General features: G+C 36.5%; 1 protein-coding gene across 4 annotated transcripts in view; it reads left to right on the top strand.

Annotated features, from left to right (window-relative positions):
• The window catches only part of CCPG1 (cell cycle progression 1), a 41733-nt gene that overhangs the window by 25710 nt on the left and 2623 nt on the right, over positions 1-13400 (top strand). For 3 of the 4 annotated variants that reach the window (XM_067555876.1, XM_067555877.1, XM_067555875.1), the window contains 6 exons: positions 37-116; positions 316-523; positions 1641-1736; positions 4910-5167; positions 8931-9052; positions 11418-12826. In XM_067555876.1, coding sequence (XP_067411977.1) covers positions 37-116; positions 316-523; positions 1641-1736; positions 4910-5167; positions 8931-9052; positions 11418-12826 — 2173 coding nt within the window. The remainder of the gene's footprint in view (positions 1-36; positions 117-315; positions 524-1640; positions 1737-4909; positions 5168-8930; positions 9053-11417; positions 12827-13400) is intronic. The other variant, XM_067555878.1, reaches the window with a different exon arrangement.

Genomic DNA, 13400 nt, shown 5'->3' with positions numbered 1-13400 from the left:
AGTCCCCCATTAATTGAACTTTTCTTTGTACTACAGCTGAATGCAGCAAAGATGATGTGGTGTCAATGGCAGAAACTACTCATGCTGCCTTAGAAGAAAACCAGGCAGTTCCTGAGGTATAGTATATATTGTACAGCTCAAGACCTATATCAACTCCACCTAACAATGCCAAGCAATATTTTTAAGACACAAAAATAAAGATGTTAATGTTCCTCTTTTGCTTCTAAAGCATTAAGAACTGCTTTCTATTTTTAAAATGCTCTACCTTCTGTATGTCTGTTTGCATAACATCTTTTTACATTATTAACTTTTTAGACAAAGAAAGAAAAATTGCCTGATCACAGTTCCTGTATTGGGGCTATTAGTGATGATTCTGACATTGTTACCCTTGAAACACCTAAAGTAGAAGAAATTGGAACACAGGAAGAAGCTGCAATTGTTGATGAGGAAGCTCAGGGTTCAGATGATTTTAACATGGGTTCTTCCTCCAGCAGCCAGTACACATTCTGTCAACCAGAAACTGGTAAGAGCAGTTAGATTACCAAGAAACTACTTACAAATGGTACCCAAAAAGGGGGCTTGGGATCTTCTTTGGTAGCTAAATTATGTGAGCTTTATTTCCTCCCTGTATAGTTCTCTTTGGGAAACTTCTCAATCTGTATGAAAACATCTCAAATATCTGCAAATTTCATACCCTCGATACCTTACCTCGCAAACTTTGCCCTAGCATAAGCTTTAAAATACTTTTCAGAAGTAGTGCTAAATTGGAAGCATTTATAGGGATGTGAAATGCATGCTGGCCAAAATATAAAATATATTACTGACATGTTTTAGAGGATTTATGTGATTTTTTTTTTTTTTTTTTTTAAATACCTTCATGCTTCAGATTTCTTAGAAAATATTTTATATTTCCTTTTGGAAATGTATTGATTTGCCAAAGAGCTGGGATAGATGGAATTATATCTCAGTAGCCAATTAAGTGTCTCATGTTGATGTTTGGGGCATAGAAGACTAATAGGTGTCATGGCCACAAATGGACTCTTTTGCTCCTCATATCGTACTATGTATTCTATCTTGTAGAGGAGTTGAAGCTCTTCCTAATTTGTAGAAGTGTCACAGAGCCTGATATGTAGGAAGAAGGGTATGAAAATGTAGCAAAGTTTGGGGTTTTTTATATTTATCTTCTCCCTTATTACCTTTTTCTCTAGTTTCATCTGCCTCCTCCTTCTTCCTCCATTATCCTGCTTACTTGTGTTCTGTTCTCTTACTGCCTCTTCTTTTACTCATTCCCTTTCATAGCATACATTTACACTGCTTCCAAGCTGTATCCCCTTAGTATTAAGCTGTAATTTGCAAAGTAACATACGAGAAGGAACAACTTTCAAAAGCACTGCGTGGAAGCAAAGTGTGTATTGAGTAGGTACATACATGCCATATCTTTGTGCTTTTATAAATGTTCATATGCATCAAAAGATTGACAAACAACCCAGTGTCAAAATCTGACCCATTTGTGACTTAATAATAAGGTGTCATCAACTTTTAAAAATCTTCCACATTATCTGATTTTATTTTCTGTTAGCGTGATTTTTTCCTTTCATGGATAAATTCTGAAATCTTTCTTCTGTTTTTATATACAAAAGAAAGTTGGTCGGAGAAGCTGAGGAAGATTCCAGAGTGTATAAAGGGATGGGGTGATAACCTGAAAGAGCATGTGTCTGGCAGCCTTCCTTTCCAAGGTGGTGTGACTAAATTTGATCAGCTTGTGTAAAGTTGACTGCTTGTGCCGAGCATGGAGTGCTTTTAAAGTATTAATGCCAGCTGGACTTGCTGTTACAGTGGTAATGTTCCAAACAGATGCTCAAAACCAGTCTTTATTGCAGACCCTGGCTAAACTATTAGCCTCTGTTTGACTGACTTGCTTTTCATCTTAATTTGGAATGAGCATCAATAAACTTTGAAAACAATATTTTAATATCTGTGCTTAACCAGTTAATTGGATGACTGTTGTAGAATTCCAAATGGATCTCTAGCTAAAGAGAGACTTTCTTCCATGTTTAATGTAAATAAGTTCAACCAAGTCTTCAGTACAGTGCATTAAATTGATCATGCACTGTAGTAAAGTGTGTTGAGCATATTTGCATTGTTTGGAAAGCAGTTGTAATTTTAGCAGTTGGCATGAAGAGATTCTACCTTTTTTCTTTACACCAGTGGTAGTACATAGCATCCCAGTGTGAACTCTTCATTTGCCTGGCTAAACTCTGGTTGCATTTTATGCTGTAAGCAGTCAGGACATCTGGCTTTTCTATAGCAGGGACGTAGGCCAAGTCTACATTAGAAGAGGCTTGGCAGAATAGGTATAGGTGTACCAGCAAACCCTCCTAATATAGACACAGTTTATACTGGCAAAAAAGGGCTTTTGTCAGTATAGCTTATACTGATTCCCTGGGTAAGGCATAGCCACAAAAGCATTTGTTTGCTGGTATAAAATATTAGGGCTTTAGCCAATACCGAAGGGTCACAAAAAATCAGACTTCTATTGACATTACTGTGCTGTCAAAAGTTCCTAATATGGATTTGGCCTTTATGATCATAAGCAAAAGGTTATATTTAGGATTGCCTCTTAGGATCACACTTCATCTTTCATATCCACTATCTTTCTATGGATATTTTGCAATACAGCATTATACTGAATTCTTTGTAGGAAAGTGTCTGGGGCTGGGCTGCGGGGCTGTTTCATTGCTGTGTAGACTTCTGGGCTCGGGCTGGAGCCTGAGCTCCAAGATCCTGCAAGGTGGGAGAGTCTGAGAGCTTGGGCTCAAGCCCAAGCCCGGAAGTCTACACAGCAATGAAACGCACTGCAGCCTGAGCCCTGAAAGCCTGAATTGGCTGGCACAGGCCAGCCATAGGTGTCTAGTTGCTGTGTAGATATACCTTAAGAGTACATTATTCCCCTGACCAGCTTATTTTTCACATATGTAAACTTCCTCTGCTAGCAGAACCAACCTTGAAAATACTCAGTATTATTTTTCTAGCCATTTATTATCCTGTGTAATATTCCCTTTCTGTGTGTGTACATACAGAACTTGCATTTGTGTCTGAGCTCCACACTGAATTCTAGTTCAAATACTTTCTCTCACTTGAGTGAGCTATTTCTGATTGCTTGCCTTCCTCGTCCTGACTTGTTGAAGTGCACATCTACTTAAATGATCCATTCTATGATAGACCTTCTCTGTTAAATTTAAATTGATTTAAGAGTGTCTTAATTTAAATTGCTTAAATGGTTGAACTCGATTGCAATTCCTGTTTTTCCTACCTATGCATATAAAAATTGCTCAATCGGATATAAACCGAAATATATCATCTGATGAGGGGAAAATTGTCTTTCACAATCTAACATGCTACTTTTCCATGGAAGTTCAAAATACTATATCTTAGTATTCCAGATGCTACTATTTGGTAATCTGTTCAGGGTTGGTCTGATTGGCCCTGCTCTTAATATATGAAAAATTAAGATTTGGGTATTTTCAGTGAAAAAACAAATTATAATGCTTGCTCTGATTATTGCTTTCATTGTTTTGCATTCTTGTCTATTCAGTGAGATTTGCATGTTTTTGCTTAATTGTGTGGTTGTTGCAGTTTGAAATTCTTTGTTGTCTCATATTAGCCCCACAAAGATATTTTTTAATTAGACTTTTATATTTGTGGCCTTAATGCCAACTATCTATTTGTTTAGCTAGGAGAAGAACCATGGAGATACCTACATTGTTGTTGCTAGTGGTATCCTTGCAAGAGGCAGTAAATGTTTATGCATATATAGTAAACAAAAGATAAAATCTAGTTTATATATGTGCGCTACGACTTAGAGTTGCTGTCCTCTGCTAACACTTCTTTCACTAAGGGAAGAATCCTGTCTCCTTAAATCTTGGCAGAAAAAACGTGTGATTGGCTGCAAAAGTGGTTTGGTTCCATGGTGCTGGATAGAAGGATCTCAGTGGGGCTACATGCCTTGTATGTTCTTAGAATTATGGGGCTCTTTCACCTGCTGCTTCTGATCTGTGATTACACAGACCCATTTCCTGAGCCTTCTTTCCTATGCTGTAGTGGTTGAAAAGTAGCTTTTTGGGGAGATGTGAAAAGGTTGTGGTAGGGAGTTATGATAGCTATTCAAGTAAGTGAAAACATTTATTTTAAGAAAGTTGCTGTAATGGAAAGCTATTTGTATTAATAATTACTTTATAATCTGCACATATTTTTATATAAATACTAAATGTCCACTCCTGTGTCTGCAAGTGTTTCCATGAAGTGGTTCTTTGCATGAAGGGGGTTGAGTGTCTTTGCTTTAGAGAATATAATAAAATCATATCTACTAGAATGTGGTTTTTTGGTAGGCTTCTGTTCTAGCAGCTGCTGTTCCATCTCTTGCATTAAACAGTTTTTATATATGAGGGAAGCTTGACAGCTTCGCTCTTTTCATGTTTCACAAGAATGTGCAATGGGAATGGAAATGACATTTCTCACTTTCTAACTTTTATAATTGTATTCCATTGTTTTTTTTTAAAAGGTACAATTGGCGTAGGAAAGTAAAACTTCATAATAAATAAAATTCTCAGGCTTGGGAAAGGTCAGGCTGTAAGATGAAACAGAGCTTATTTTTATCGTAGTGTCTTGATCCTTTACCTGTTCCCCTAAAATGGAGATTTTAATTGAATATGGCATTCTAAATAAAAAGCTTTTTCTCCATGACTGTGCAGTAAATGATGTACTGTGTTCTCCAGCTCTTAAGTGCTAAAATATACTTTTAGTGGGAATGGCAGATAGCTTTTTAATTAAATCCAGTATAGTTCAGAAAATAAAACCGGAGCGGTTGCATAATTCTTTTGTTATAAAGAGAGTTGTGTTCACTTTTCAGTTTTTCCACCTCAGCCTAGTGATGATGAATCAAGTAGTGACGAAACAAGCAATCGATCCAGTCCCACACTGAGGAGACGGCGTGCAAAGAAGAGGCTTGTCTCTAACTCTGAATCTGAGGGTGGGCCACCTAATGAACAGGAGGAAACTGAACCTCCCAAAGAACAGCAACACAAACGCCAATTCAGTAGTGGCCTTAACAGGTGCATTATACTAGCTTTGGTGATAGCAATCAGCATGGGATTTGGACACTTTTATGGTACGTACATGAAGTTTGAGTTGAATTACATAGTTGACAATTGGTGTACAAGATGTACATTTGACATACCAGTATATTGTGATTCAGAGATTTATTCAACTTATTTATTCATACTGGCATGTCACAGACGCCTTAGTCACAATGGGTGTTTTTTCTATTATTCTTTGAGAAGTACAGATTGTACTAACAAGTAACTTTAATTCCTAAATGTCTTGTCCAACACTTTCTTAATTCATATGATACAATCTTATGGCACTGTTAAGTTAAATATAAAGCATATTAATAGAACTTTGAAGGGTTCCTACCTTATCCTTACATTAGCTGTTCCCCTCTATCTTTTAGATTGTTAGCTCTTGCAGAAAGGAAGAATCTTGCTCTGTTCATAAAACACCATGTACATTTACTTGACTAAACAAATGCTTATTAGCAGGGATCCTAGTAATCAATTTGCCATGGAAAAATGCAGAATTTGCATTTTTACAGTGTATCTTTAGTTTTTACATTTTGTGAAAAAATATATACCATGGAACCCTGATTACCTGATTTAATTGGGACTGGGGCCAGATCAAATAATAAAAAACGTGAAGAAATGGGCAGGATTCTGGCTGTCAGCCCCAGGTGGTGGCGAGACTCTGGCTGTTAGTTTAAAAACTGTAAATATATCAATTAAACATTGTGTGAAACTGATACCTGTATATAGTGTGGCTAGGAAAACAAGTTCAGCGTTTCATTTTAATAGTGGAAAAATGTGGATTTTTATGCTTTTTTATCTGAGAGATTTTTTTTATTATTGAAAAGTAGGATCCCTGATTATTAGTAGTAATGCTTAGGATTCATTCACCTTTTTAATCCTTTACTTTCCTATTGTTAGTCTTGTGGTAATCCTTATTGTTGCTGACAAGGTACAGGAAGATATTTCTGGCTTTCATCCAATGATTCCTCAATTGCTGAATGAGAGAACTAAACATACTTTTATTGAACAATTCAGAATCTCACTTGCCTTTTACCTTTTGTTTGGAGGGAAAAATATTAAGTAGCACTTGAAAATGTACCGTAACTCTCAGTGCAGTTCCTCAGTGTATTGATGGAATCCAGTGCAGCAGCACCTTCTCTCTGGCCTCTTAGAACAGTGTCTAAGGTTGGTTCTTTTCTGTCAGTTCAAACCTGAGTAATACAGGAACAACTGAATAGATGGTAACGACCTGTGTTACCAAAATAGCTAAGTGCAGAGTTCAACAACATTACATATCTGCCTTCCATAGTGGAGCCCCAATCCCGATCATGGCCTTTGCATGCTATTAAAATAAATATTAAATAATAGAGTAATGGGGATTTTCATTTTATATTAATTGTTTGATATTTATAGTCTTTCATGAAAATATGATGCCGCACTAAAATAATCTATTGATTCAGTTTCAAAATGGGAAAGTAAATTCTTTTTTATTAGATTTGATTAGAACTATGTAAATTTTAACATTTAGTATAAACCTTTCAAAATTAATTTACCATTCAACATATTTTTTTTGTTCTCAGGTAAACCTGAAGGTAAGAAATAGTGAGTGCCATGTGGAGGATGCTGTGCTTGTAATCAGATTTATTTTAAAAATATATATTGTTGTGTAGTCAAGGCAAAACAATTACTACTATGTTCAGGATTATACAACTAGTAACTCAGCCATAAAATATTTCTGCGTAGAGCTTGCAGGCCTTTTCAGCCATGAACATTTTATAGAAAAACAAATTGATAGTGTCTGTTGGTATGGTTGAGGCAGTGTGGTCCAGTGGAAATACCTGGATTCTTTTCCTGTCTGAACCAGTCTTCTGCTTGAATTGCTTGGGCAAATCACTTCACACCTCTCTTCTTCAGTTTCTCTATCTGTAAAATGGGGATTATGATATTTACCTACCTTTATAAAGCACTTCAAGATGTGTGGATAAAAAGCACTGAAATTATTATTAATGATGTAGTAAGAGCCACCATATTTTCAAATGTATCTACTTTTCCCCTCATTGAATCTATTGCTTTAGATAGAATTTGTCATTGATGAGGTATTTTTCTCTAATCCAGCAGAAAGAAGGCAATTTTTTAAAAAGTGAAAGTGCCTCATGGTCACATGATTGAACTCAACTCCTCCTCTTCCAGTGTTTCTGCCTCCCCAGAGTGAGCAGATGTTTACAGTTCTGCTCTTTCTGAAAAGGTTTTTGCAAGGGATTCCTTTTCTCTGGAAAGTGATATTCTCTTTATATTTTCCAGGATTTAAGCATTTGGAATGGAGTGCATCATTTCTCAACATCCTTTTAATATCAGGTTAATTGTAGTTTGAGAGGGACACTTATTTATTGCCACAGAGTCACTTCTCTGTTTGAAGTTGACTGGTTTTGTGCTTGTTCACTGTTTTATTATTTGTTCTGTGTAGTTTGTGGTCATTACTCTCTATTCCACCTGAATTGTAGTGTCTAAAGAAGTGGAGCTAACACTTGAAAGTAGCAAAATTAGTTTTTTTGCAGTTGTGATTTCCCCTAGAATTAATCAATTATTCTGAACAGAACTCTTAAATTCATATTGGGAGAGGAGGAATATTCTGTATATGCTTGATTTAGGATGGGATTCTCTTATCTTCAAGTAAGTATATGGGAGAATGTTAAATGAGGCTAAAATGTCACAACAGTTATCTCAATAGTTCTGTATTTCTTCAGTTTAAATTGTAATAATAATAAAACATGAAAGCAGGAGGAGTTCTGTTACAAAAAAAGGAACACTATCTGCATTCACCTGGATTGGACAGAAATACCAGTGCAGAAGAAATTAAAATTAAAGATATCCTCACCCTCCCATCCACCCAGCGAAACCTTAATATTGCCCTTTGGACTTTTTATTTATTAACCAAGCTAACATCAAAGCCAACATGCACAAATTCTGTATTTTGTAAGTGCTTTGAGATATTGAGGAAAAAGGGAGAATATTAATTCCTAAAGAAAATCTTGTATTACTTAATAGTGAATTTGTAGCTAATAGAGTGAGGCATGTATTGGAAAAACATGAGGGAGAAGCAACATCTGTCTTACACTTGAAAGATGGGAACATGGATGTTTAACGAGTATGTGCCCCATTCTGCCACCTTTGCTTTTGCAACTAAGGATTGCAAGATTGGGCCCTGCATGAAGCTATTCAGATTTTTTTATAGTCTATTTAAGAATTAGGTGGATGGGGGGGTTGGTTTTCTTTTGGTGGGGGAGTTGTGTTTTGCATGAACATTAATATAGCATCCAGGTAATTATTAATATAGCATTACTTGACAATGTGAAGCTGTAATTGCAAAACGTGTAATGTGGATTTGTTTAATTACTTTTATCATGGCTGGTTTTGATTTTATTAAAAACACTAAATTTACATGTATCATTTCCTGCATAGCTTCTGGTTGATTATATTTAAATATAGCTATTCTCTAGTTAATCTCATTCCATCAGTTTAGCATTAAAAATGTTTTTGTTTGCTTGTATCAAAACAACACATGATATAGCATAAATGCTTGTATTGGTGTGTTTGAAATTGTTGCTGCAAGCAACAGAATTGGTATATAACAATTACAAGACTATACAGTTATAAAACTAGACTGAATAGAACATTAGTAAGTGTACCATGCAGTGAAATACGTCAGAATGTTCCTTCATTTGCAAAGAAACTAAATATATCATCTAATACTTCATTTCCATCTCTAACTACTGTGAGTCAAACTAAGAGATGCAAATTTTATCTTTGTAGGTACAATTCAGATCCAAAAACGTCAACAACTGGTAGAAAAGACACATGAAGATGAACTAAATGGTATGAAAGATGACCTTTACCAGTGCCAACGAGAGCAAGGAGCTAAAGCAGACCATAAGGTGGGCGTAGCTGTGATCATTTAATTACAATTCATTGGGGAATATTTTCTGCTCATTAAAGATGTGTAGCTTACATTAGTGTTAAATCTGTTACTTGTATATATTGAGAGAATGCTTTATTCCTAAGAGGCAGCGGAAGCCACTCTTTTCTACAGTTAACTCAGCTTATATATTTTTACTGGACCTTTATTTGTCTTTTAGTTTACATGTCTTTACAGCACACATGTACAATAAATATTTTTCTTCAGTAAATTCTCTTAAATTCATAAATAACACTATTGTAAATGTATTATATACTGAGATTTTTTTACCTACTGCCAAAAATTAGGTAATTTTAAGAGTGAAATAATTTTTTAAAATAATATAGCTGTCACTGAGGGCAGGATTCAGTCAGCAGTATATTGATTATAGGTGATGATGCCTGGAATGGAAATAACTTGGTCTCTGAGAGCCCAGTTGGGCTAAGTTTGTAAAGTTAACAGCCCTACATTTTATTTGTAAAATGAGCAAACCTGAAATGGAATCAGAGACACACAAACATGGTATACAGTGCCATTTTTAATCCCCCACCCTGTTTTGAGTAAGGTGCGAGTAGGATTTGATTTCATTGTTCCCCATTCCAGCAGCCCTTGACCAGGTTGATGGGGAAAGTAACCAGAAGATGTGGTTGATATAATATTGGGTCCTTTGAGCCATTTGCCAATTGCATTTACATCCTGGGGATATGGTTAGATTCCCCACATCTCTTACAAGAGTAGATTGCAGCACCACCTACCCTCATCACACAGCCAGAAAATTGTGAGCAGTTTTTTTGGATGTAGACCTTAAAGTTATTTATCTCTTTGTCATTCTGACATTAGAGTACTGTAGTATGTTTTGCATGGGATTACATTTTAAATTCATCCAGACATTGCAGCTGATGCAGAATTAAAAAATCTGCTTGTTAAATGATTGGCTCTTCTTGTGAGCACATTAACCTCTATGATTGGTAATGCCTACCTATTGGTGGGAGTTGACTTTATGATATTGGTTATTCTTTGAGTGCTGGTCCCTATGGGTATTCACCATGGGTGCATATGCAATCCATGTGCCTGAGAATTAACAGTATTTCATCAGAACTGCTAAAGAGTGGAGGCCTGAATTCCAAACTCTGCTCCTTGGGGATATATACTCTGGCAAACCAGAGGAAATATTTCAAGCTGCTCCTTTGCAAACACCATCCTGCCTCTCAGCCCTTCTGTCATCACAGGGCCTATGAGCCCCCTAGGAAGCATCAAAGGGTACACTCTTGGATGGCTGGAGAGTGTTAGCTTTCTATTTACAAAGGACAAAAGCCCTTTAGAAAGTCCCTGAGGCTATTTGTTTCCATCTCTCAGAGAATGAAAGGAGAAGCGATTTCCTTGCAAAGACTCTTGAAATGGATTTTGGGGTTTATTCTCCACTGGTGTGAGCTTATGGAAACTCCTTCCCCTCAGTGTCCAGGCCCACTCAACCAGAGCACAAGCTGCCTTGGTGGCTTCCCTGCAGGGAGTTCCCCTCTTGGAAATCTGGGACTCCATTCACCCCTTTATTAGGCATTATAGCTCCTTTGGTTTGCCCATCCTAAAATCTATGGTGCAGCATTTTTCCTTGCAGCTTACCCTCCACAGTGAGTACTGCTTGGGAGTCACCCAAAATGCCCCTTATGTCCTCAGTTCAGAGCATAAGGAGGCATAGGTATGGCCAAACAAACACTGCTACTGAAGTCTTCTGGTCTCGGGCACATGGTGAAAATGTTTCACCCACAATGAATACCACTAGGGATCACACATCTTGAGGCACTTCAGTTACTGTAAGGTAAGTAACCTCCATTTTTAACTTTAGAACTCAGTACTTTTTGAAAATCAGGCCCCTGTAGCATTGCCAAAATGAAACACCTTTTAAATAATGTTTAACTTAATTACGCATCCAAAAATAAGGACAATAAAATCTTATACTAAAACACATGAACTTATCCTTGCAGTTGTTGGGAAGAAATTGCCCCCAATACCAGGTGGAGCACTGCATAGTTGACCATGTATGGTAAATGTTAGATATAGGTGCCTTGATTTCCTGAAACAAATCGTGGATGTTTTTACCTTCCTCTGAAGCATCAAGCATAGGCCATTCCTAGAATCAGGATACCAGACTTGATGGACCAATAGTTATTCTGGTATATCATGTGTTTTAGAACTATTTATTCAGTATACTGTATGTGTTAGAATCACACTCATGATTTGTGAGTAGTTGGATGATGCTATGAAATCTTAATCTTTTTCAAATTAAAATAAATTGTATGAATTCTAAAATTAACAAAATTTGCTTGCTTGCTTTTCATTTGTTTTAGTCACTAAAACAGGACCTTGCAACGTGTCTGACCTCAACTGAGGTAGAAAAGAAATCATTTGAATCTCAGAAAAAAAGTCTTACTGTAGAAAACCAGCACTTAAGGGAATCTCTGGAAAGGGAAGAAAAAGCTTTGGATTCACTGCAGGAAGAGTTGAGGAAGCTGAGAGAACAAATTAGAAACTTAGAGGATAAAGGTACTAATACAGAGTCAGTTGTAGTGGAAAATAAAAAACTTAAGGAACATTTGGAAGAGGAAAAGCAAAAAATATACAACTTTCTTAGGCAAAAGGAGACACTTTTTGCAGAAGCACAAATGTTGAGGAAAGAACTGGACAAAGAACGTCAAATAACTGAAGCTCTAAGAGAAGAACTGGAGCAGTTAAGTTTTCATCAGGCATCATACAACACGGACACTGATAATACACTGAAGGAGAATGAAGAAATAGAAATTTTGCGGGGAAGATTAACAGAGCTGGAAAAGAAGTTAAACTTTGAACAACAACGTTCTGATTTGTGGGAAAAACTGTATGTTGAAGCGAAGGACCAAACCGAAAAACAGGAAACTAATGAAAAAGGACAAAAGAAAGGCAGTAAAGGAACAAATAAGACCAAAAAGAAGTCCAAAGAATCATTTTTTGGTTCAGTTAAAGAAACTTTTGATGCCATGAAGAATTCCACAAAGGAGTTTGTAAGACACCATAAAGAAAAGATTAAACAGGCTAAAGAAGCAGTGAAAGAAAACCTGAAAAAATTCTCTGATTCTGTAAAGTCCACATTCAGACACTTCAAAGACACAACTAAAAACATCTTTGATGAAAAGAAGTCTGGTGATAAAAGATATGAGGCGAACAAAAAAGCTAAAACTGTTTATCGGGAATATAATACTCATGAGAATCCTTCTAAGCATATACACTATAGAGGGCCTAGCATGAAAAAAGAATTCAAAGAGGGAAGAAAACAAAGATCGACTCACTTTACATTTGAAAAAGATACTAATTCAGAGAAATGCATCAATAACCCAGAATGTAACAGAAAACGTCACTCTGGCCTAAAGGGCTGCTCTGGTATCTTTGAATGTGCTCATCAGGAGTTTATTAGCCTCTTTAACAAAGTACTGGACCCTATTAGGGCTGAGGAATTTAATCAGTTAATGCAAAAATATTTGCAGCAAGAAGTAAACAATTTCCATCACTGGAGAGAACTAGAGAATTTCATCAATAAATTTTTCCATAATGGGATCTTTATACATGATCAGATGCTGTTCACTGACTTTGTTAATGATGTTAAGGATTACCTTGAAGACATGAAGGAGTACCAAAGTGACAATGAAGGGATGTTTGAGGATTTGGATAAATACATCTACAGATACTACTTTCACTATGATAATTCACCTCAATATGGACCCAGGTTGGTTTTTATGTAATGTTTCCTGAATTAAAATATCCTTTTTAAGGACACCAAAGGAATTAGTGTCATTGTTACAACAAGTGTCCTTTTAACCTAGGATGAATGTGGTGGGATGTCTCACTGGGACAGATTTTATTGGCTGTGGGGGCAAGTGACATTAGCACAGATTCTACTGTACGTTTTTACACCTTTAGTATGTGTGGGGTTCCTTTAGAAAAGCTGTAGATTAAGCATTAATGCTTGGAGCAACTGTTGAATGCAGCAGCATGCCTGCTTACTGGCCTGAGCATCTGAGACTTTTTTTTTTTTTACCCTCTCAGTGCATCCATTTTTATCACGGGGTACCTATAAAGTACCAGTTAGCTTTTAAACTATCCCCTCCCCTGTTTTTTAAACCCCTTCATGGGGAGGGACAGGTATATTTGATACTTCTGTAAGTTCTATTCTAGTAGATACGACTCTACCAGCTATTTAGGGGTTTTCACCATTTCTCTGTAGCTTGGCAGGTGCATGAGCTTTGCGGTAGTTGTCACTCTGGTATGGAACTTGATCTTTTAGCCCCATTTAATAAAGC

The sequence above is a fragment of the Emydura macquarii genome, unplaced genomic scaffold (assembly GCF_026122565.2).
Source record: "Emydura macquarii macquarii isolate MOO-44397 ecotype Brisbane River unplaced genomic scaffold, CSIRO-AGI_Emac_v2 contig_1644, whole genome shotgun sequence".
Taxonomy (NCBI): Eukaryota; Metazoa; Chordata; order Testudines; family Chelidae; genus Emydura; species Emydura macquarii.
The sequence above is the reverse complement of the archived record's forward strand: the minus strand, read 5'-3'. Positions and strand labels throughout refer to the sequence as shown.